General features: G+C 35.1%; 2 protein-coding genes across 5 annotated transcripts in view; both read right to left on the bottom strand.

Moving 5' to 3' along the window:
- Positions 1 to 6,563, bottom strand: part of LOC128548399 (uncharacterized) — a 56,399-nt gene extending 49,836 nt beyond the window's left edge. For 2 of the 3 annotated variants that reach the window (XM_053523054.1, XM_053523056.1), the window contains exons 1-2: positions 6,363 to 6,563; positions 2,169 to 2,218 (exon numbers count right to left, since the gene is read on the bottom strand). In XM_053523054.1, coding sequence (XP_053379029.1) covers positions 2,169 to 2,211 — 43 coding nt within the window. In that variant the 5' untranslated portion in view covers positions 2,212 to 2,218; positions 6,363 to 6,563. Of the gene's footprint in view, positions 1 to 2,133; positions 2,219 to 6,362 lie in introns of all 3 variants that reach the window. The other variant, XM_053523055.1, reaches the window with a different exon arrangement.
- LOC123529642 (uncharacterized) overlaps positions 1 to 26,666 on the bottom strand; it is a 582,930-nt gene that overhangs the window by 65,121 nt on the left and 491,143 nt on the right. The window lies entirely within an intron of this gene.

Here is a 26,666-nt window from a genome sequence, read left to right as displayed (position 1 = left end):
AGGTTTGGTGGGGATCACTTTTTAATAGATATTATCGTCGAAAGTCTTTTTAGGAGCCGGTGTTTTACACGGAAAGAGTAACTTTTTTAAATAGAATAATGTCCGGGAATCGATATTGTATGAGAGTTCGAATGTAGTAATTTCGGTAGTGAGTATTTTACATGGAAGGAGTCACTTTTTCTATAGAATAATAACCGGGGTCGTTATTCTATGAGATTCGAAGGGAGTCATTTTTAGGGAGTCAGTATTTTACTTTGAGGGGTCAGTTTTTCTATAGAATAATGACCGGGGGGTCTAACCCAAAATCAATAGGGGTCATTTACTCTACATTCCCAATCATCCTAGGAAGTTTAAACATTCTTGATCAAGTGGTTCTCAAGTTATTGATCAGAAACCGTTTTCAGGCCCCTGCGACATTAACCTTTGATCGAGTAACCCAAAACATAATTGGGTCATCTACTTTGTAAGTCTTATCACCCAATGAAATTTGAAGGTTCTAAGTCAAATGGTTTTAGTTATTTACCGAAAATGATTTGTGACAGGCAGATGACCCCTGTGACCTTGACCTTTAACAATCAATAGGGATCATCTACTCTTGAAGTCCAATCATTCTATCATGTTTCAACATTCTGGGTCTAGTGGTTCTCAAATTAGGGATCGAAAATGGTTTTCCATTTTCAGGCCCCTGTCTCCTTGACCTTTAAATGAGTGACCCCAAAATCGATTTGAGTCATTTGCTATGCATATCCAACCATTCTATAAAGTTTCAACATTTTGGGTCAAGTGGTTCTCAAGTCATTGATCGGAAATAGTTTTCCATGTTCAGGCCCCTGTGACCTTGACCTTTAATGGAGTGACCCCAAAAATAATAAGGGTCGTCTACCCAATAAGCCCTACCACCCTATGAAGGTTGAAGAATCTAAGTTGAACGGTTCGCAAGTTATTGATCGGAAATGAAGTGTGACGGAAGGACTGCCTAACGGGCGGACGGACAGGACAAAAACAATATTTCTCCCATGGGGGTGGGAGGATTGGGGAGACATCATGGCTTATCAGTATGTTTTTAACCATACAGTTATTAAATTGTCCCTTTTAACTTGTATAATACAGGTGCACAGTTAAATTCAAGGTAGGATTTTTATTTGGTCTTTGATTGATCTCTAGTACAATATCTAAACAAAGTTTAATGAAGATCAATCAAGTGGATCATGAAAAGAAGTTGTTTAAATGTCTTTCTATATTTAGTTTTAAGGGTCCCTAAGGGGTGAAGCAGAACATTTTGAATAAACAAAGAGGTCAAGCAAAATCTTTTGAACAAACGTGAGAAAGAACCTTGTCAAGATGATAGTTTTACAGAACAAATTTGGTGTAATTCTGACCAGAAGATTCAGAGGAGAAGATGTTTATGTAAAGTACAGATGGCAGATAATGGACGAAAAACAAAAGAACACTGGACCATTCCATCTATACCAACAGCTCACTTTGAACTTTTGGTTCATGTAAGGTTAAAAGTTTGAAGAAAAGTGTTATTCTTACTTCCGCTGACTTTTATACCAATTTAAGGTATTAGGCCCATAATAGAGTACCTCCTTTTTGAAGAGTATTCAATTTCTACCATAAACCTATTTGACAGCAATTGTAATTAGCAATTACGGAAACTTGCAACATTCAGTAAATTTACAGTTGATTGGTTTCGCATCACTTGTTCCTTACCACTTTTTGAAAATTACTTTTGGGTGAGGAAACAATTTAACTGGCTAACTAACTATAAGCTGATGGATCTATCCAGGTACTTACCAGTGCATACAATAATTTCCGGAGAGGCACCTGGCCTCTTCCCTTATTTGCCACATAACCTAAAACTAAACTGCGTTGGTGCAACTTAAAACTCTTCATTCAGATATAACATGTGTGCCTTACTAGGGGCGTTGAATTCTTCATGTGTGGCAGCATTCTAGCTTTCTAGGAAGTTCAGTGGTTCTACCCAGGTGCCTGCTCGCGATGAAATGATGCACGGAGGGGCACTTTGGGTCTTGCTCCACCATCATAACTGGAAAATCGCCATATGACCTATAATTGTATCAGTGCAACGTTACAGGCAATAGAATTGATAAATAAATAATCAAACATCACCTTTAAACATCATTTAATACTAGCAGTCAACCTACCAGTTCTTTCTGTCTCATCACACGGCGTTGTAAGTCCAGACATACTGAACCTGTAATGAAAAATGTCTTGAATTATGGTGTGTAAACATTATGCTTGATCTATATAAGTATCACGGTGTAGAAATAAAACATATCTCATTATTCTCCTGATGCAATGAGATTGTATCTGTAAAGTAAAGTTCATCACCGACCTCCAAGTCTGACCTTCAGCAGATAATACTTTGAAAGGATAGTCTACAGAACACTGTTTTCTCCATATCCTACACCGTCTAATTATCAATCACAATGACAGGATTGTAGGAATGTAGGATCGGATATGATAGAATAGTTAATCAATGAAAATCCTTCACAACAAAGGTCTTTCAAATGTAGTTTTAAATTCAAAAGTAGTTTTTTTGTCCAGTACAGATTCTCATCATTCATACTGGCCATACATATGAATTACATGTACTTGCCGGGCCTTTGATCTTATTAAGAAATATTTGCCGAATTCTAGGCAGCGGATGCTGAGAAATACTCCAGACCTGAATAAGAAAGTGCTATAGCTTACTAATATTGAATAATCAATGGGCAAAAATCAGTAAACAGGAGGGTCGTTGACCCTAAAGAGATCACCTGTGTATAAGGCTTCAAGTGTGTTTGTATAATGTAATGGTACAAGTACAGAGTGGCGTTTCTTCTTTGTTAGCATATACTGTATACATATGTAACACACATTTTTAAAACTTGGGCAATAATTTGAACAATTACCAAAGACAGGACAGTAAAACCCTGATATCACACGCTAAATACCAAGAGAAGAAGATTTTCAAAGTTCATATATATAGATATACTCATATTTGGTTAAATAATGGGTTCCTTTATAAATTTTATATAAAATTTTGACCCACCAATCAGTTATAATCAAAGAGACCCACTTATCGCTTCCTAACACATTGGAATAGCTGCATATGAGTAAACCCCCCTAGACCATTGTAGAAGTGATAAAAACAGTTGGGTGCCAAAAGACCCACTTTTTCACTTCGCGGCCCGACAATCGAATTCGGACCCAACTGCTGACTTTCATATTTAAATTAGACCCTACAAGTTTAAAACCAGTTTTGACCTTAGGGCAATAATATGGACAATATGGTAGAGGGTCAAACCCATGCCAAATATCAAAGCTCCAATTGTTGGGGAAAATAGAAAATCAGGACACGAAAATACGTGAAATTTGCTTTTAATCATGCTGAAACATTTTGCCAGCAAGTTTTTGTCATTTATACAAGCATAGATCTATTATGTACGCGGCACATTGTCTCATCATAGGGAATTTGTGTGCAGACTGAGTACTAATGTAAGATAATCCATTAAAGCACATAAAAGTTATGGAGTGGAAACAATTTTATTTTACCTTCAATTTTTACATTACTGTCTAGCGTCCTACAACCGAACACTTTCGTAATATTTTTCACGATAACTAGGGAAATAGATATATCTAATGGTTGAAATTCCACGTGAACAAAGCTAGGTTCTCCTCCCAACTAATTTGTTTACTTCTAAAATTAGGTCAAGTACTTTTTCGAGGCCACCGAATCACGTTGTTTTAAGGTCTAACAGTACCTTGTTTCCGGATCATATATGGACAGCGAGTTGTCACTTTATTGATTTTCAATTTACGTTCAATATTGAATTAAACTTTATTTTCAACCAAGGGAAAGTTGTTTCTTGAATCGATGATTTGATCTTTTATCTCTTCCGACTGAATCTTTTAAAATTCCGCTTGTCAAAGTGGATATTTTGATATGAAAATGTGGTTAAGGGTGTATTAAGATCATTCACTTAATTATCAAAGCTGTATTTCTCCGGTTCAAGTGTGTACTTAAGGTCTCGTCTGCTTACCTCATATTCGCATGGGACTTTAAGATCTATAGCGGGATCTCACGGAGATACTGCGCATGCGCATGCGCATCACGTCACATCCGACTTCCCCCGACATGTAAACATGTTTCGTGTGTGCAGACGAAATGAAATGTAGCATTTATTGTAAAATACTTAAATTTAACCGTTGTAACTTCGCTGTGTTGTTGAACATTAAGTGTCCATTTCATCATAAACAGATGAGCAAGGTTAAAGACAAAAATTAAGCATTTACGAGACTGTCCGGTTCGGTGGTCGTCCGGATTTTGTGGTCGCTAGCTAGGTCGAATAAAACGCACAATAGCATGGGTCATGAAACAAGTAACACAAGTTCCACATAATCCGGTTACGGGGAACATGTGTGCGAGTGTAGTATATAAAAATGCTTCAAGGCATTTCAAAGCTAAGAATCAAACTATTTTTACTTTAATTTTGATAGTGACCTTGACCTCTGACCACCAACGCTAAGTTATGTATGCGTCATATTATCTGGTCATGAGGAACATTTGTGTTTAGTGGTAAGAAAATACATGATGGCATATAAAAGTTATGGACTGGAAACAAATATTTACTTGATATTAAACAGTGATCTTGACATTTAACCAACAAGCATATATCATGTTGATACATTAGTCGAAATAATTCGACGGTCAGATTGTTTTATATTTGTGACGTACAATCTTACATGAGAGGAGATATTGCACACAAGAAAAACATGTTTTTTTCTTTCTGTTTTGGGAACATAGCCTATACCCCCAATATTGGGAATTCTGATACGTAAATGTTCCATATTGGGAAATATTCAGTCCCATAGGATATAGTAAGGATGTGTTTAAGCACTTTCTCATACACTTGTTTCACATTGTACAACCTCTTTAACATACTGCCATTACAAAATTGACCATAATTTGGTCAGTGTTTGTGCAATTTTGTGTGTAGCACTAAGATAATCAATCGGTGCATGAAAATGTTATGACGCCTTTAATAATTTTTACTTGACCTTCAATAGTGACCTTGACATCTTACCTACAAGCAAAATTAAGTAATCTGCATATTGCACCTAGCTAGAATAATTTTTGTGTACAATTGTACGATCCATATTTGCGGATGGACATACGGACGGACGATGGACATGATTTCTATTGTCCCCTCCGGATGTTCAACCGATAGGGGACTTAAAGGCAAAAAAAATCTCCTATATAAGTGACCCCACCCCCTAAAAGCCAGACACTTTAATCCCCAATAAACAGGATCCTGTCTGGTCCAGTCTGATAAGGGTCCATAAAACCCCTGTAGACTTGACATGTAGTCCATGTCAGAGGATCATAAATTTTATTGATATGTAAATTGGTTATTTCTAGTGCTATACATTTCACTGATTGAAATGCAGCTTTTTTCAGATTATACACAAAATTATTTTAATTGATAATATACTAATTGTAATTGCTCATTCTTGACCAATTAAATGATAATTCTTACATCAAGACAATTCTCACCATTTTAGAAAACTCTCACCTTTATTTAATGAAAAATGAAATAATTATTTAAAACTCCAAGCATTTTTTCAATTATTAATTAATTATGATCTTTTTATCTAAGTAACAAAAAAAAAAAATACAAAAAAATATGAATATTGCTGGATTTTATTAGACATTAAAGAAGCGCTGTGTTGCATTTTCAATAAATAAAAAATAATTATGGACCTTCATAATAAAATCCAGCAATAAACAGATATCTTTGTTCAAATACACATGATTTATTTATACATGAATTATTCATTATTTTTAAAAAGGTGCCTGAATGCATTTTCTTTATCTATTTATTCTTTTTTATAAAAATCAAGCAATAATGAGATATAATTGTTTATAAAGCTGGATTAATTGAAAAATAAATATGCTGTTGTATTTCATCACTTTTAATCAGGCTTTCTAAACTCGTTATAAAAGTGAGAACTGGTTTGCTATAAAGATGAAAAATATCATATGCAATCTATGTACTGCACAGTAGCTATACAGTAGCTTAATATGATAAACAGAAGCAAGTCTATCAATCGTCCAGTCTTGTAAATTGGCTCTTACTGCCAATACGCGGACCATAGGCCACATACCTGGCATACCAGAATCAGTGTCTTTAAACCATGCAAAACAAATCATGACAAAACAACACCGTATGATTCTAAAAATAGTAACAGGTTGGATTTTCGAATTCTTTAGACTTTCTTTTTCTAAAAACTGAATTTAGGGACATAGGCTTCCACATGACAAAAAAATGCTCGACTATTTATAAAAATGTTACCTTAACCGAAAACCATATCCTAAAAACGAATTAATAGTTCATTCTTTTGCGCACTGTTATCCTCCAAGGTCAAAATTCGATTGGGTCCGATAACATATTGTTTATCTAGCGTGTCTCGTGATATTTATTACGTCATACATTGCACCGGGGGAGTTTTACTACCTTTTAAACAGGTGGATAAACTTATGTAAACTTAACATGTATTTATACATTAATTTTACTATTCCGAAATACCCTTCCCTTTAAATGGCCTCTTTCATCACCTACTAGGGGACACTATCTCGAAAACTTATTCGTATCGTAAGTTAAGGTATGATTTACGATAAACCTAAGGTAAGACTAAGGTAGCGTTATTCAGCTATCTCCAAACACCTCTTAACGCCCTCGTAAAGGTATTGTTAGTTAGTTACGATATCGTAAGTCGTGGATAATCCATTTAGTGACGTCATTTTCGACCAACTGCACGTGTATCTGATAGTCCAAAAGCTGTCTGTTGCTGAACATCATGGGAAATATTAGGTGAATTTTATCACTTGCAACGGTATAATGCCTGCTAAAAAGTATTCAATTTTACATTTCATCTGATTTAATTCCGTAAAAAAATAAGAACAATTGTCTAATATTTATTCAGCGAAGACTTCTAAAATGTTAAAGATGCCTATTAGCTTTACGCTCAACTTAAACTCTACACTTTTAGCCACATATACCAAGTTTTGTAAGGAATGTACGGCATTATTTTAGACTAGGGTATTTAAACACATATACCAAGTTTTGTAAGGAATGTACGGTATTATTTTAGACTAGGGTATTTAAAGAACAAATCTCATACATAATTGTATTCAAAGAACCTTTCTACTGAACATCTTTTCAACTGTATCGACTTTGCCTTAAAATACCCAACATCTGCACAGGAATGTTGTCAAAACAAGCTAATGCACCGATAAGGCAAAGAAAACTGTTGGAGTTAGCAAAAAACAATGTCAAACTTTTGATGAGAGTAGAGTTTCACGCCCTTTTCTGTGATAAAATTGGTCAGTTAACTGCATTAGTATCCCTGGGTTCCTTTCATGACCTAAGATATATTGTCTTTAGACAATAATCATGGAGAACAAGAACGCCTCGCCAGGTATTCGAACCTACTTGGAGATCTTTTGTGTTCTATGTATTATGCTAGCTGAGCGGGAATCTGCGTGTAGCGTTCAATTTTAAAAAATCAATTTATCACATGTTTGACGTCGCGGGAGTCTAATAAAGCCATTACATAAAAATGGTTTTGACGTCGACGTCGTTTATAGTGTAGGAGTCGTTGGTCAAATTGACTTGTTTATAATAGTTAAAGAAAGTAGAATGTTTAATGTTTCGACAGGAAAAGCTAATCTGTGATAAAAAGAATATTTCATTTGTGACTTTCCACATTCATTTAATTTGACTCGTTGAATGAAATTGATAAAATCCTCGGCAGAGCTTCGCATTTTATCATTTTATTCAACTCGTTTAATAAATTCAATATGAAAAAACACTCATCTTTAATCTATATAGACGTTTCAGCCTGTTTTTAGTCTAGTTTTTAGTCTTGTTACTTTCTCAGGAGGAGACTCTTATTGTGAAATATTTACCGTTAAAAATAAATTCATGTTGATCGGACAGAAGTGGTTCTTTGTAACTATACATATGTAGTATTGCACAATGCAATCCCTTTCATTATTGATCAGTTCAGAAAACAGTGACGGAAACATAATTCAGTCTCACCAGTTATTACAGTTTAATGGCTAGATGTCTAAGATTCCGGTATATGATAGGAAATTTCAAATACATAGAGGATATTTGTTTGTTTTGAGAGAATATGGAATATATCTCACATCACGAGCTTTTAGTACAATTAGAGACCATCTTTATGTATTTTCTCTTTTTTTTACAGCCACACTAACTAAAATCTTTTTCATTATTTTCCACGTTGAAAAACAGACGCTTTGACGAGTGTTATTTCTGACACGTAATAATTTTATTGCCTAGTAATAATGATGTCATGTCATAAAAAATCAAATAGAATTGTCCATTTACAGTCTTGACTTACTGTTTTGATTTTCGAGCTACCGCGTATATTCTGTGACCTCTTTCGGTAATCTTATTTTATGTATAATGTCGCATGAAAAATGGACAGTGTGGGGATCTCTCTACTTTCGTTCAATTCGAACATGTTACAATTGTAGAATACTAAGAGAACTGAGACGATTTTGTCGTGTGGGTTAGAGACCTTCCTGGAAACAAACATTTCAAAGAATGTTTCTCACATGTGATCGTCGCGACTGGTACATTTAGTTACCCAAACATGCCAGATTTCCCTGGAAAAGAAACATTACAAGGCCGGATTCTGCATTCTCATGAATTCAAGGAGGCAAAAGAATTCAAGAATCAGACCGTTTTAATTATTGGTGGCAGGTCTTCCGCCAGTGAGATTGCTCTTCAACTGATCAAGTACGGCGCAAAACATGTAATTTGCAGTTATAGGAACGAACCGATGAATCTAAAATGGTCACAAGGAATAGAAGAAAAGCCAATTATCGAAGAAATCAAAGATCACACAGTCGTCTTTAAAGACAAAACAGAGCACTACTTTGACACGATTATATACTGCACGGGATATCGATATAATTATCCCTTCCTAAAAGGAGACCTTCATTTCGACATGCAAGGAAAATCTGATCTTTTCCCAGATAATATGTACAAAGGCACCATTTGGATGAAAGGAGGCAACAATAAATTGTTTCATATGACAATTTATGAAGTCTACTTCAACTTTGGTTTAATGGATGCCCAAGCTATATTGATAATCAGGTACATCCTGGGACAACTCGCCGGAGAACCAGCATCCAGGGAAGCGATGGAAGAAAACATTAGAGAATGGCAGAAAAAGGTGAAGGCCATCAAAGAGCGCCTTGATATTCTGAAATTTCAAAGGGATTTTTACCACCATATCGCTAATGACGTGGCTGAGGAGTATCCGACAGAATGTATTGATAAAGCGTATGCAATCCTCTCAAAGAATTTTGAAGAACGAGTAAAGGATGTTTGCGCATACAAAGATAGTTGTTATCCGGCAGTGGGTACTGGTAAAGTCCCGCCTGTCCATCATACTCCCTGGATTAAATGTATGGATGAGAGCGTCGACGGTTATCTTTAAGGTTCTTCAGCGATTTTATCTTGTATTTGTACACGGACATGTATTGCTACATCTGTATATTGGTTAAGATAAGCTATGCAATTAAGTAAACAAAGAGAATTTCAATATTACTTTCTTATTAAATAAAATACAAGCCTAAACTTTATTTTATATTATTATTTCGGAATTTTGGGTAGACTTCAAACAACTTAATAGAAAAGAGCCAGTGTTACTAGTAAATGTGAATACAAGTAAACACTAAACAGGTAATAAAAACTGTAAGATCCTTTTGAAGCATATAGAACGCAACCAAGCAAAATAATAGCAGATTTGATTTCAATGAGTCGGTTAATGAGATAATGAAATGTGCAACATCGCTCACACAACCCCACTCCATCTAACACCGGCCTATGCGAAATTCTGTGATACATACACTTAAATCAAAGAAAGGGAGATATTGAGGTACACATAAAGAGACAAGCTTGTACAGATTTTTCTCACATATGTCCTTAAACAAATGCTTACATCGTGCTTTAAGTGGTTAACACATCTGATTCGGAAACGGGGGATCGAAGGTCCAAACCCCGTGTGAACCGTTCCGATGTGACCGGTTGATGAGCCGCCAACTAGTTAAATAATGGTTACTAATTTACTGGCTGCTGCCTGGCTTTAACGGATATATTCTAGGACTATGTGTCTCATACGTTTAAATGACTAAAGTTAGGGCGAAACTATAATCAGCAAACACTACATACATACGGTAAAGGTGTTTCTTTATATAATGTACGCATTGCATGTAAAAGATAATCTGCGAGCTTTCTTTGTCTCTAAAGGTTTCACAGATTACTAGAATTCTAAAAAGCAATACTCAGTTTGGATAACGAGCTCAGCTTTAAATAATAATTATAATAATTCGTTTAGTTTAACTTTATTTTAAAATTGGCAATAAGGTCATTAATTATACCACAGTTTGAACTTTCGGATAATTGCAAAACATTCAGTTTGTCAAATCTAGCAAAACTAATAAACCGTATGTTAGAAACCCTTATTAGTATAAGTGACTTTGTTGATGCACCTATACATACCTGGACATCAAGGATACACTTTGATTGTCCTTAAATATGGGGAGGCACATATCTTAAAACAGTAATCTGCAAGACACATTAACAAATCATCGGCTGGGCCCACCTTACGCATATACGCTATGCTATGCATAATTATTGTAGCTATAGTCATAAACGGAAGTAATTATAAACAACAGATTCAATTATAATTTCTAAATAATGATCAAACCTTTAATAAATATTTGAGAAAACAATTACCGAAAAAAGGATTTAACAAATAAATGACAAATTCCATGTTCATAGCAAAAATGTTGCACTCACATTATAAACAAAGGAATTATGAGCCGTTGTATATATATTTGAATCTCAATGACCTATGGTCCACAACAAAAGCTGATAACTCTAAGCTATAATACGTGAAATAAATTGTTACACCAGTTTGACTTTTTGGTGATTCTTTAAAATTTGTTAGCAAATGCAGTTTGTAAATACATATGCGCCCACGATGACCTGTCGGAGGTAATTGGGTGGGGTTTTCAATGTCAAGTATGCTGTGACCTCATCTTTGACTTAATCATCTAAAAAACAATAGGGATCATCAACTGACCTGAGAATCACGAAAGGTTGTAGGCCCGAGCTGTCTCCTTATATAGAACCTACACAGTTTTTGTCTGTCATTGTGACATTGACCTTCGACTTCTTGACACCGTTACACAATTCTTAATTCATCGCCATCTTCTATAACATGTAATCTATGACGGCTAAACTTACGTATAGCATGTAATTTGACGTAGCTCGACTTACTCGTGATATATATTCTCTCGTTTGTTTTAGTAATCCTGGCGTTACAACAAACAAGCTGCTTTATTTTAAGTTGCGTTAATATTACACACGAACAGAACAATAACCACCCTTTGAAGTCTGCCCACTACATAGACCAAATTGATTCGGAACTAAAGTGTCTAACGACAGACATGAACAAATCAGTATACGCCTCCTCTTCGAAGTGGGGTGTAGGGGTATAATAAGGCTCGATTCGTCAATATTTCCTCTAAATCCGAATAATTAGATCTGAAAACATCGTAAGATTTTGATTTTGCTGGCAAGAGTTTGCTACAGCGAAGGATGTCCTTACTCTTCAAAACAAGAAATGTTTTGAGATAAATGTGAAATTAATTTACACCATTATTGCTGCAAGCTAATGTTAGTGATCCCAGGACTTTGTAATAGACCAGCCAAAATGTCTATGATTTAGTTATGAAATATGTTTTAAAACAAAATTACATAAAACTGTTACTCGGCATAACTTTAAAATTGTCTTTTGGGGAAAGCATCAACTTCAAGGTAAACAAATTATATGCAAATAGTTAAGTTGTTGACTCATATTGTGTTAACTTTTCATTTTCTTAACAAATATATCAGCGAGTGGCAAAATCAACGATTCGTAAAAAAAGCAACACAATAGCACCAAAAGTTCCAAAATAGCACCAAAAAAGAATAGGGTCATAATGATCCTAGATCGCTCACCAGATTCGGTGGAAAAAATAGTGTGTTTTATAAAGTCTCTTCATAATGGTTAACTGCATCCAGCGGTTCGAGTGAATAGTCTAGAAGTTGTTTAAAGGTATTTATATGTTTACCTCTGGTGGTCCCTAAAAGGATCCCGGTGCCCAAATCTGAATAAGTTTGGAAGAGGACCTTACAATGTTGCTACAGACCAAGTTTGGCGAAGATCAACCTTGCCGTTCATAGATGAAGTTGTTTAAACGGACTTCTATCTGTAGTCTAGCAGCCCCTAAAAGGGATCAGGTGCCCCAATTTGAAAAAAAATCTTGTAACGGACCTAACAATGATGCTACAGAATAAGTTTAATGGAAATCCATCAAGCCGTTCATGAGAAGTTATTTAAAGGTATTTCCAATTTTGGCTCTAGCAGCCCCTTAAAGGGACCAACCACTACCATTGAACAAATCTGGGAGAGGACCTTGTAATGATGCTACATCAAAAAGTTTTATGAAGATCCATCAAGTGGTTCATGAGAAGAAGCCGTTTAAACGTGTTTCTGTTTTTAGCTTTCGTGGCCCCTAACACAGCCAAAACGCCCAATGTGAACAAAACTGGAAAGGACCTTATAATAATGCTTTAGATCACCTTTGAATGTTTTTTTCTTCTATTTTTAGCTGTAGTAGCTTCTAAAAGTGGTCAATTTTCCCAATTCGAACAAACTTGTGAGAATCTTATATATGTAACGATGCTAAAGACCAGGTTTGATTAAGATTCATCAAGCAGTTCATAAAAAGAAGTCATTTTAATGTTTTTCTATCGTTTAGCTGTTGCGGCCCCTAAAAGAGGCCAAACTGGATGAGGCTAGTACTGGTTCTTCCCAGGAAAGACGGCTTCGTGTGTATCGGTGCTATACACTGAGCATTTTAAAGAACCAGACTGTTTATTCGCAATGAGCTAGGCTTAGTTAGCCGGACAGGCCTGTATCTAAAAGGATTTCTCTTTCTCTCCCTCTCTCTCTGTTCTTTGGGCTTTGTCTCACTCTGTCCCTCTGGTCAGATCGCGCTGTGTCTGTACTAGTAGAGGATGCATTTGGCGAAATGAGTGGCTGTCTTTGCATTGAGGACATTGCCAGAATGCAATTGACCAAGTGCAATTCTGACTAGTAGTTTCAGAGAATATGTCATCTGAAGAAGTGTAGACGGACGTGCCACGGACGGTGAGCAATCACAATTGCTCACCCAGAGCACTTCGTGCTCCGGCCAGCTAAAATGGATTACCTTTATAGCTGGTATGATCGTGATTGCATCAAACATGTGTCCCCTGATGACCTTAAGTTAGATCTGGATCTTGAAGCCGACACGTAGTCTTGTTATAGTGGTCATTTGTGCCGACAATGCACGGTCATGTTATGGGCAGGACACGATTTTCTACACACGCACACGCACAAAATATAACTGCAGCAAGCACAATTGAACAGGGATAACTCTATATGCCATCGTTTTAAATGGTGGGGCATAAAACGAGAGAACTAGGAGATGCAGTTCAACTGACTGACATACGGACTACGGACAGGAAAAGGTGATTCCAATGTAGCACTCTCAACTTAATATTACTCTCACTATCTGATCCTTAAAACACAGGATGTAATGTACAAGAAACTAGACAATAATATACAGAAAAGGGCCATATAGAGCCTAAGTCGCTCACATGATCATGACTATTTGAATATATGTATGTCATGCTGAATCATGAATAGCAACAAGTGTGTAAACTTAGTAAAAAGACATAAAACTTGCAAAGTGCCCCCAGTTGATCAAATCTGAGAGCTGACTTTACAAGGATGCAACGGACCAAGTTTAATGAAGATCCTTCAGCAGTTCAATGAAAAAAGTCATTTAATATTTAATATTTCTATTTTTAGCTCTAATGTCCCCTTAATGTCCCCTTAAGTGGGTCCAAGTTGAAGACATTTAATAGAGTACTTCATGAAGATCCATCAAGCGCCTTATGGAAAGAAGTAGTTTAAAGATATTTCTATTTTTAAGCTTAGCGGCCCCTAAAAAGACCTGTGCCACCATTTAAAACAAGGAATCGGTAAAACCGAATGATGCTCCCCGATATATGTGTTTGTCCCAATATGGGGAATAACGTATTAGAGACCCCAAAAGAATGGAGATAATATAAAGAAGAAAATTGAATAGAGGGAGATAATTCAAAAACTAGGTAAGGTAGAGTTATGGTTCTTTGACACTGCACTTCCCATTTATGGCCTCTATCATTTTGTGAAGTTTCAATTAAATGTTTTAATACTTTTCAAGTAATGCTCCGGACAAGCCTTATTTTGTATAATAAAGGGAGATTATTCAAAAATTGTGTAAAGTAAAGTTATGGTTCTTTAACACTGAACTTTCCGTCAATGGCCTCTATTATTTTGTGAAGTTTCAATTAAATGCCATTAATACTTTTCAAGTAATGCTCCGGACAAGCCTTAATTTGTATAATAAAGGGAGATAATTCAAAAACTAGGTAAGTTAGAGTTATGATTCTTTGATACTGCACTTTGTCTCAATGGCCTCTATGATTAGGCGAAATTTCAACCAAATGCCATTAATACTTTTCAAGTTATACTCCGGACAAAAGTATGACGGACGGACGGACGGAAGGACGGACAAAGCGGCAACTATATGCTCGCCCTCCGGGGAGCATAAAAATGAAGAAGATCTTATAATGATGCTATAGACCAAGTTTGATAAAGTGTTAAGTCTATTTGTAGCTTTAGCGCTCCAAAACGGAGCAGAGCTGAATCATTTGAACTGAATTGAGAGAGGACCTAGCCTAAATACTACAGACCAAGTTTTGTGTATCTGAAATCATTTGTCCTCCACCTCTGATTTATGTGGAGAAGTTGGCAGTTACTTGCGGAGAACAGGTTTGTACTGGTACAGAATCCAGGAACACTGGTTAGGATAACAGCCCGCCGTTACATCACTGAAATACTGTTGAAAAACGGCGTTAAATCAAAAACAAACAAACAAACTAGGTCAAAAACGTTTTAAAAATACAAAAATGTACGCTACACAAAGGTTGATGGACAGAAAAAAACATGCCTTACGGACAAATTGCCCCTGCACTAAGAGGGAGGGGACATGAAAAATATGTAAAAGACATTATTTTTATTTGTTGTACTGGTTACTCTCCTTTCATACAAATGTCAATTAAGATTGAGGTATACATTAAAACATAATTATATACATGGATTACAAAGTATTTAATTTATAAATGTACAGTTGCAAAAACTCTGATTTACTTGAAATCTGTAACACGAATGAAGACAACATTGTGTACATTACATGCCAACTGAAATTAATAACTCCATAAACAATAATCTGCCATGTAAGCCCAACAATATGCGCTTGTCCACTTCATGGTGATGATGTATACTAAGTTTCATTAAAATCTGATGAACATTCTATGTCAAATACTTTTCACAGTTCCACATGCTGCGTTACATTACTATTATGTTTGATGAATCTAGGTAAACCACATTTAAGATATATGCGATATATATTTTTACATGAAAGTCTTTAAAATACGTTTATGTCCTCTTCACGGTGATGTATACCAAATCATTTGAATTGGATGGAAATTGAAGTTGGTTAAACAAAATACAGATATAGTTGTAATGTGTCAAGTTCAAAAAAAGGGACATAAATGAAAACAATCGGACATGAAAGTCCTAACAATATGCATATGTCCACTTGATGTTGATGACGTATACCATGGTTCATTTTGAATTCGATAAATACTCTAGTTCATTACCCAAGAAAGTGTGACGTATGGACTGCGTGACGGACGGACTTACACAAATGCTTTATCTCTTCCGTGTTTTCGACAACAGGAGAATAAAGAATGGAAATAACATAAGTCTAGATTTCTCCTCATAAGGTTGGCCGATTCTCTCCTCAAAGAATGTTTTAAGTGTCGTTTACCAAATTTAGTTAAAAGCAAACCAATCAAGCTGTAACATGTTAAATAATCTATTTCGTATTCTTTAGACAGAAAAATATTCTAGAAATATGGAAGCACAAGATCTGCGATACTTTCAACACGCATGATCATCAGAAGTTGTCGATTGTGTTGCCGACTTTGTCCCAGTTTACAGTGAGTCCCTCACATTCCTTCATCTGTCTGATCAGAAATTTCATTGAATTTTGTTCGGGATATCTCGTCCTCCATTCTTTCTGAATGTAATAAATTGTTGCTTTGACTCCTGAAGTTAGGTTATCTATTTTGCAACGATCCACATCATCTTGCCCGAGCCCAAGATCGATTCCAAGTAATTTCCAGTTTTTTTTCCCAATTGCCTGTGCTATTTTACTAAGCGCTTTATCTGTAAATATTCTTTACAATTATACCATCGTATCTAGGTCAATATGATGCAGAATTTACCATTGGCCAGGAAGTTATGTCAGATTCTATCTAGTCAATTAATATACAATGCAATGTGAATATTTGATAATATAAATGAAAAAGTAAATAAAATAGAAAGACAGACAATAAGAAAATCTCCTTTGTATTTAACAGCTACAACACAAGGTATATACTGCTGGTGGATTATTTAGATGGATTACCAGTAATGCTAGTCCTGGTTTAATCCAAAATGGTAATAACGTAACAATTAAACAAAATTGCGTATTAATCATTCTTGTAGATGCAATAAAGGTAAGCAAAGGAAAAACTGCTCTGCAACTAAAAAACCATAAATCAGAAATTTTCAAAAGTTATAAGGCAGAACATAACAGAAACAAGAGCACCGCAATGTGGAGCAATATACGCACGAAGGTATGACTTTTGACCCCTAAGTGTGACCGAAAGGTTATATTAGAGGATGGGAGCACAATTTAAAGAACTTGACTGTTGAAGCCCAAAAGACAGGAACAACAAAGGGAAGAAATTCAAAAAAAAGTCTAAGTCCACAGAAAAAAATATTCTAAGTCCACAAAAAAAATCCTTACTAGGTACAGATATGTCAAAATACACCTAAAAATTGGAGGTACCATCCATGTTGTACCACAGAAAACTGATCTTGGTTTTTCCCTACCGCCAATAATAAAAAAGTTACAAAATAAGCTAACATAAAAGGGAAGTAATTCAAAAAATAATTATTGTAAGTGAACAAACTTGAGCTGTCACAGGAGACAGCGCGCTCGACTATTTCGATGCTGGATAATGGAATTTGGCACATCTGAGGAAACTAGAGCTGTCACTTGAGTGTTTAATGACTCCAATTGTGGATGAAGATATTGCACAATAGCCTGAGCCTATGTCAAAAATATCAATTTAAAGTAATAAGAGAGGTAAAGATAAAATATATCAAAACACTATATAATTATAAGTATATCCTAAGCAAATAGGGACATAATTCATTAAATATTGGTGCCAGAGTTATGCACCTTGTGTCATATGGTGTGGGTAATGATGTTGAACAACTATTTTAGGTTTGAATCAAATCCATTCAGTAATTTAACTGAGACAGAGTGAAAGTGCATCAAAACTTTAACCTAAAATTCTAAGTAAAAAGGGGGAATAATTAATAAAAAATTGGTCCCAGAGTTATGCACCTTCCATCATATGGTGTGGGTGATGATCTTGAACAACTATTTCAAGTTTGAATCAAATCCATTCAGTAATAACAGAGACAGAGTGAAAGTGCATCAAACCTTTAACCTAAAATTCTAAGTGAAAAGGGGAAATAATTCATGAAAAATTGGTCCCAGAGTTATGCACCTTGTGTCATTTGATGAGGGTAATGATGTTGAACAATTGTTTAAGTTTGAATCAGATCCATTCAGTATAATAACAGAAATAGAGTGAAAGTGCATAAAACTTTAACCTGAAATTCTAAGTAAAAAGGGGAATAATTCATGAAAAATTGTGCCAGAATTATGCATCTTGTGTCATATGATGTGGGTGATGATGCTGAACAACTATTTTAAGTTTGAATTAAATCCATTCAGTAATAACAGAGGTAGAGTGAAAGTGCACAAAAACTTTAACCTGAAATTCTAAGTAAAAAGGGGAAATAATTCATGAAAAAATGGTGCCAGAGTTATGCACCTTGTGTCATATGATGTGGGTGATGATGTTGAACAACTATTTTAAGTTTGAATCAAATCCATTCAGTAATAACAGAGATAGAGTGAAAGTGCATCAAAACTTTAACCTGAAAATCTAAGTGAAAAGGGGGGATAATTCATGAAATATTGGTGCCAGAGTTACGGTCCTTAGGTCAGATGATGTGGATGATGATGAGGAATAAGTATTTCAAGTCTGAATCAAATCCATCAAGTAATTACAGAGATAAGTTGAAAAAAAAAGAAAGTGTAAAAAAAACTTTAACCAAGGTGGGGACGCGGAAAGACGCCGACGCCGACGCCGGGGCGAGTAGGATAGCTCTCCTTATACTTCGTATAGTCGAGCTAAAAAGGGATTTCCCAAATAAAACGAAGAGCACCACAATGCAGAGCAATATACACACGAAACAGTCATATGACCTTTGACCCTTAAGTGTGACCTTGACCTTGAAGCGAGCCATCCAGAACATGCGCTCTGCACGTCGTCTTGATGTGGTGAACATTTCTACCAAGTTTCTTTGAAATCCTTCAAGCAGTTCAAGAGTTACAGAGCGGACACGAAACAAAGTCATATGACCTTTGACCCCTAAGTGTGACCTTGACCTTGAAGCGAGCCATCCAGAACATGCGCTCTGCACGTCGTCTCGATGTGGTGAACATTTGTGTCAAGTTTCTTCGAAATCCTTCAAGGGGTTCAAGAGTTACAGAGAGGACACGAAATTGTTACCGACGGACAGACGGACACCGGGGGTATAACATAAAACGTCCCTTCGGGCGTATAAAAATGAATCTATTTCCATTTATTATGTAGATAAATTCAAAATAAATGATGTTATTTTTATAGATGTCTTAAATGTAAAAAATATTCGGTTAACTAGTTTATGGCGTGTAGTAACCATAACCATACGCTAATGTATCAATACGATTGTTGAGAATATATCTTTTATCATCATAACATGACAAAGAAGTTTTATTAACAACATAACGGAAAAGGTCATGCTTTTTTGAACGAATAACTTTAAAGGTATGGTTACTCTTACTTTTATTTAACAAAGTGTTTCTTTTTCAATAAAAAGATACATGTCAATATCAGACATCAAACCTAGACTTATTCCAGTCATTTTTAACATTGCATCCCAAATCAACCCAGGACTACTAAAATAATGGCAAGGATCAAGTTTATAATATTCCAAGCATAGTTTCCTAAAATTTTCAAAAACATCAGCTAATAGTAAGACATCAGTTTTTAAGTACAAATAATGATATTCTCCCATTGTTTTTATTTTGAATTTATCCCAAATGTTTTAGCATGTTCATCTCTCTGTCAAATATGTGGGTTTCATTTAAGATGGAATAAAATTCCTTTTTAGGGGGTAATTTAGTTTTTTGGAATGTTTTTAAATGAATCCATGTAATCATATGGGTAAACACCTTTTGTTTTCAAAAGATCAATTTCATTTCTATTAAATTCCTGGTAAGTGTACTTAAATTTAGGAATATTTTTACTAAGTTATCCAATGATTGAGACATAAATTGAAAAATTGAAAAGTATCAATAAAAACCAATTCACTTATCATGAAAGCCATTTATTTCTCCATATTATTAATTTCCTTTTCAAATTTCCCTATTTGTTGCATTATAAAATGATTGTCATAACCTCTTTAGTTGTGAAAAACAACAGGAATTTTGTTTGTTAGTCTGAAATTTATATTACATTTTGAATGAGCACTACCTCTAAACTTGCCTCTTATATGGCAATGATCTCTTACTTTTTCTTCTCCTGTTTTGTATTTATGACAAGAAGTTTAAAAAAAAAATCTCATCTTCAGCAGACATGATTAATTCTTTATTAAATTGTTCTTTAATTATGTTCTTATAATTTGTTTCTTCGTGTAGTACTGCCTTGATAAATTGATAAACTGCAGAAGGGCCTCTAAAAACTTCAGTTGGTTTAGTATATTTATCATCATAACAACAAACAACTTTGTAGCCGTAACCACAGTCTATATGTTTTTGCTATGGCTCAGTAAATGAACTTTAAGATGATGGTAAAGCAGCTGATATTTTCTTTGTTATACTTTCAAAGTCAGCGTAAATTTCAACAGGTGCCATTAATTGTTTATGATAATTTTTAAAGAATACCTTACTTCCCACTTCTGGCATTTTTACAGCTTGAGCACCATTAATAGTTAAACATTTTGGAATATGCTCATTTAATACTCTTTCTTGAGAAAAACATTGTAAGCATGATTTGCCGAAATGCTTTTTATTTTGATGTTTTGTTTTATTAAACATTAATCTATTAAAGTCTTTGATCCAAACATAGTGGCTTATTTTATCTTCATTAATCAAAAGCATATCGCAATGTTCTTTATATTGAAATTTTGAAATATACGATGGGAAAATGTTAAACTATCATTACCAAATCATTAAATGAAATATTATTCTGAATTTCTATTTTAGGTATTTGATTTAATGTTACAGGAAATTGATCCCAGTATAGTCAAGTTTTTCAATGTACTTTTTATATTTGCAAACTCTTTGAGGGTCTTTTTCTAAGTATCTTGAAGCAGCTAATGGACTATATTTATATCTATGAATGTAATGAGCATCTACTGACTCTATTCTCCATCCACTACCTTCTGAAATCCAGTTACCAATTCTATTTATTATTTCAACAAATGCTTGACGTAAAGTATTTTTTATTTCATTTACATTGATAATAATTAAAGCCTTTGACTGAAAATAACGTGACATATATAGTTACTGGCTGGTTGGACGACTGGCTAGACTTTGCAAATATTACTTTTAAAACAAGATTTATTTTTATACCTTTTAAAGTTTTAAGTTCAGATTTAAGAATATCAAATGAGTCCAATAAAGTTAAATGTAGTTGTTTTGTTGGATCATGTCTATATGCAATTTCAATTATTTTAAAGTATCGTCTTGAAGTTTCCTCAATTTCTCTCACATGCATCTATATATAATATATATCTGTATAAAAAATTCTCCAAGCAAAACTCACTCAAACTAGAGTTGTCACAGGAGTGACGAATTATACCCCCACCATAAGGCCTTGTCACAGAACTAAGCCAATGTCAAAGCCAAATTTGCTTGACCTTTGACTTACTGACCTCAATATCAATAGGGGTCATCTGCTGGTCATGATCAACCTCCCTATGAAGTTTCATGATCTTCGGTCCAAGCGTTCTCAGGTTATTGTCCGGAAACTGTTTAAATGTTCCGGGTCACTCTGACCTTTGACCTTTTGAACTCAAAATCAATGGGGGTCATCTGCTGGTCATGACCAAACTCCCTATTAAGTTTCGTGATCCTATGCCTAAGCGTTCTGAAGTTATCGTCCGAAAACCGTTTAACTGTTCCGGGTCACTGTGACCTTGACCTATGACCTACTGACCTCAAAATCAACAGAGGTCACCTGCTGGTCATGACCAACCTCCCTATCAATTTTCATGATCCTATGCCCAAGCATTCTCAAGTAATCATCTAGAAAGAAATCGTTTAACTGTTTTGGGTCATTGTGACCTTGACCTTTGATCTGAAAGTCGAACTTGACCTGTATTTTATGATGTTATGCACATGTACCAAAATTTATGATCCTAGGCTAAATCCTTCTCAAGTTATCGTCCGGAAACCGTTAAACTGTTCCGGGTCATTGTGACCTTGTCCTTTGACCTACTGACCTCAAAGTCAAATTTGGCCTGTATTTCATGATGTTACACCTGTGTACCAAAATTTATGATCCTATGCCAAAGCGTTCTCAAGTTATCATCCGGAAACCGTTTAACTGTTCAGGGTCACTGCGACCTTGAACTTTGATCTACTGACCTCAAAGTCGAAATTGACCTGTATTTTCTAATGTTACACATGTGTACCAAAAATTATTTAAATCTGTCAAGCCTTTCATGAGTAATTGTCCGGAAACCATGACAGACTGACACCTCCCCCCCCCCCTCCTCCCCGCCAACAAACTTCGTTTTGTGGGGGTATAAATATCTAAATTTATATCTTTTTCCGTCAATTTTTGATATTCCATATTTTACTCGATTTTTACCTTCACGGCACAATTTGATTAACCCTGAGTGTATTCCAAGGTCTTTGGATGCTGCATAAGTGCTTCTATATGTTTTTTCATATAAGATAAGAATCTATAACACTTTCTAATTTATCAGATACATGTTCTTTAATTTCACCGCAGAAAATTTGTCCAAGTTTAGATTTAATGATATTTCTATTTTTCCGTATCTTTATATATGATTTTTTTATCATTCATATCTGGATTTGTTATTTTAGCTCAAGTGCAAGCCAATTTTGTTGTAATCATAGAGTCAAGTCTGTTAACCATCTCTATATATTATACTTAAAGAAAACATGTTTCAAAAAACGCACACTAAGCTTTCATACTCTTATCACTATCACTGCATCCATTCAGCTTAAATTCCTTCATATGCATTTCAAGAGGCATTGAAGTTTTTTTTTCTTCCTGCATTTTTAAAAGTTCTGTAAAAATGTCTTCAATAATTTTACTGTCTTCTTCGTGTACATGTTCAATTTGAGCTTGAGATATTAGTTGCTTTATTTTGTGATGATGCAATTTTAAAAATAGGTTTCTTATCTCCAGCTTTCAGATTGTTACGAAAAATAGTAATTACTGATGGAACAGCTCCGGCAATTGCAACAAATATAGGAAAAGTAGGAACTAGTGCTAAAGCAGCTTAACAACCCATAATACCGGCTGTGATTTGTAATGCAGTATTTACTGTAAGCAGCTGCAAGTTTAGTTAAGTGTATAATTAATTGATCTGCCGTTTCTATTCCACTGCTGTTTATAATTTTTGATACAATACGTTCTAAATTTATAATAGTTGTTTGAGGTAAGTTTGAGGTTACTAAACGAAACCCAGCTATTAAATTTGTCACTGTAACCTTTCCATTTTACTAAGGCTTGGTTTTTCTGATAGTCTCGTTTGATAACATTTTCAATTCTAAAAACATCTTGCTTAGTAGGCAAAGTTCTTCTTCATCTTCTTCTTTTTACAGATTTTTTTCAATTAATTCGTTATTTAAATATTTAATTGTGTGTGTTCTTGGGTATGTGTTGCGAATTCCATTAATTATAAATATTTCCTCTGTCCAGTTTGGTGTGTAACCTTTTTCAAAATGCCTCTTGATTTTGACCCGGTCTCCAATTTTATACTTTGGCTTACTCTTTAATACTTTTAACTTACCGTACAAATTAAAGTAAACATTACCTTTATTTGAATCTTTACTGGCTTCAGCCGGTGTCATTTTTATACTGGAATCCTTTGTGTTATTTTATTTATTGGCCATTTCCTCTAAATTATTTAAATAAGTATAAATTATTTATTGGCCATTTCCTCTAAATTATTTAAATAAGTATAAATTATTGTTTGTGTAAAATTTTTCCACATGATTCTAAAATTTTAAAACTTATGTTAAATCTTTCTATAACTACCGCCTTCCCTTCATTAAACGTGTGATACATATTTATTTTATTTTTATTTAAAAATGCTTGGAAAGTTTTATAGTAAAATTCCTTTTCTTTATCCACCCATAAATGTTAAATGTTTAGGAGTTCTTCCTTTTGAAACTATTCTATTAAATGCTTTTGCAACAGATTCTCCAGTTTTATTTTTTAATGGAATAACCCAAGCATATTTGCTAAAAACATCTATCACAGTTTATAAGTACTTAATACTTTTATTGTACTTAGAAAATGCTTGCATGTCAACCAGGTCGACTGACCAAATTTTATCAATATAGCTTACTATAACTCGACGTTTTAGAAAATAAATCCGTTTAATTGGTTTATGTAATTCTTCTGCTAATTCATCACTCCAGTTTATTTCGGGGGATTCAGCCATTAATTTTATTTTGAAGGCTTCCCCCTTTTTCCGTTTTTTGAACCTGCTCTTGATTTCGACCGTCCGAGCCCAAGTTTATATTTCATATCAATTGCTGGTTTTACAACTAAGTGTTTTGCTATTTTTCTCCAATTGATTTTGATTGAGTGTTCTTTAGATGAGATAACATTTTCTTGTCACATTTACTTTTATTTACACTGCTATCATAACAATAATCATGACTCATGCATACAGCGTCTAGTTCATTAACAGGAAGCCCGTTATCTAAAGGGGTACCGGGACCACAATACTTGTATCCTGGAAGTGTTAACCCTTTCTTAGGTAAAGAATGCAACATAATTTTATGAATGTCAATTGCCTCTCCGGTACGTTTCACAAACTTTGTTTTTATATTACCGCAAGATGCACATGTCGCTTTTAACATCAATTTACCTTTTTTGTTTTAACGTAATGAGGATTTATACTCAGTAAATTTCCTCTCTGTTACACAATACATTTGTTTTTTGAGTACTCATTTATATGTTATATGTACTTAAAATATTGTTTTGTTTTACTGAAGTTTCTATTTCCTTTTTCATATCTCATTAACCGATATTAATTACCTTGCTGATTTATCATTTCCACTACTTGCAATAATCAATAAAACGATACCGGTGTCGTTAAAATTTGCATGTCTAAACTTGTTTAAAAAAACGACACCAGTGTCGCACTAAATAATTGCGATTGGTTACATTCCGTCGCTTTAAAATTACTACGTATGTTAACTACGGGATTGATTTATAGGTTATGAATGGAATAGATATGATTGTTTATCATTTTTCTTATAATATACAATGTATTGTGCGTAATACCGTACATTGTATAGTTTTTGTTTCTTAATATTCGCTTTCTGTATTATTGTAGATTGGGTTCAAAACTTATGTTTTTTCACTGGATCAAAACCTATGGTTTTTCACTTTAGCAGGGGCCGATTAAAATCTATGTTGTTTTTTTTACTTGGCCAGCAGAGGTCAGTAAAGGCCACAGGAGCCGGTCAGTAGAGGTCAAAGGTGCGCTAAAACTATCATAATACTCACTACTCGTGTACTTTTATGAAAATTTGCTTTTGATACGTTTGTTGTTGCTTTGAGTTGGTCCTAGTTGACGGGGGCATTATACGCCACCTGATACATGCTACAGTAATCTGTTTTAGGATACGAAATCCTTGCAGACCTTCTGCGGGCGCTCACAGCCACAGAATTATTTGTGAAGGCAGAAACGTTCAGCAGCCATCCGAACATCAAAATGGCCATTCAACATCCAAACGCAAGTTTATCTGCGGATAGTACTCTCACAATTGTGTTAACTGAGCAAGGGAGTAAGACTTACGACGAGACGGGAAATGTCATGAAAGCAGTGAAAAGTATTAGCATTCGTCGTCATTACAGCGATGCATTTGGTCCGTTTATCCAATGAGTAACATGGGTATCCGTCCACTGTTTCATGTTGCTGTGACTTCTGAACACGCGAATGTCGAAAACACCATTTACATCATGTGGACTAGAGATGGTAATCTAGATAATCGACCTGGATTCATGTTTGAGCCAAACCATCTTGTTTCTTTGATATGCGAGCCTGAGTCAGAGTCATATCTGATGGATGACGAAGACGACGAAATATTTGTTTGCAATAAACACATCTGGCACGACATCAGTCAAAGTCGACAGTACAAACACAATACCACAAACAATTAGATGCTTCCAACAGAAAACAGGTAACGGAATCATTGGCATCAAATGACTCGACGGGAGAAAAGGACACGAAGCAACTGATAACGGGTGACACAGAACAGGTTTTACACGTCACTATGGAGAATAACGATAAACATTTTATTTATTTATTTTGTTGGGTTTAACGTCACACCGACACAATGTTAGGTCATATGGCGACCTCCCAGCTTTGATGGTGGAGGAAGACCCCTGGTATCCCTCCGTGCATTATTTTATCACGAGCGGGCACCTGGGTAGAACCACCGACCTTCCGTAAGCCAGCTGGATGGCTTCCTCACATGAATAATTTAACGCCCGGAGTGAGGCTCGAACCCACATCGATGAAGGGCAGGTGATTTGAAGTCAGCCACCTTAACCACTCGGCCACGGAGGCCCCTATAACGATAAACAGCCAAAAAGGACAAGTGATAGTGCGGAAAATATTGGCACAAACTCACAATTGTTAAAGCACACTGATGGAAAACGGGATGCAGGCCAAGATAAAGACGATGACGCAGAAAGCGACATATCAACTGAAGAAACTGACAGCTCAGAAAGGCCGGATAATACAGCAGAGAAAAATGTAAAGAAACAGCTAGAACCAGGTGTTAGCACAGTAAACAAGTAAACAGACACAGAAAGCGGTTGACAGCATGAAATACAAATATAAAGGGATACAAGAAATTTCAGACAGTGATTTCTATTCGACTTGTGATGAACATACTCTGGCAGAAATAAAGTCAAAAACAAAACAACAGCACAAAGTGGATGTCGATCTTGAGAAAT

Source organism: Mercenaria mercenaria, chromosome 14, assembly GCF_021730395.1.
Source record: "Mercenaria mercenaria strain notata chromosome 14, MADL_Memer_1, whole genome shotgun sequence".
In the NCBI taxonomy this organism is placed as follows: Eukaryota; Metazoa; Mollusca; class Bivalvia; order Venerida; family Veneridae; genus Mercenaria; species Mercenaria mercenaria.
Note: the sequence above shows the minus strand (reverse complement) of the source record. Positions and strands in the feature narration are given on the sequence as shown.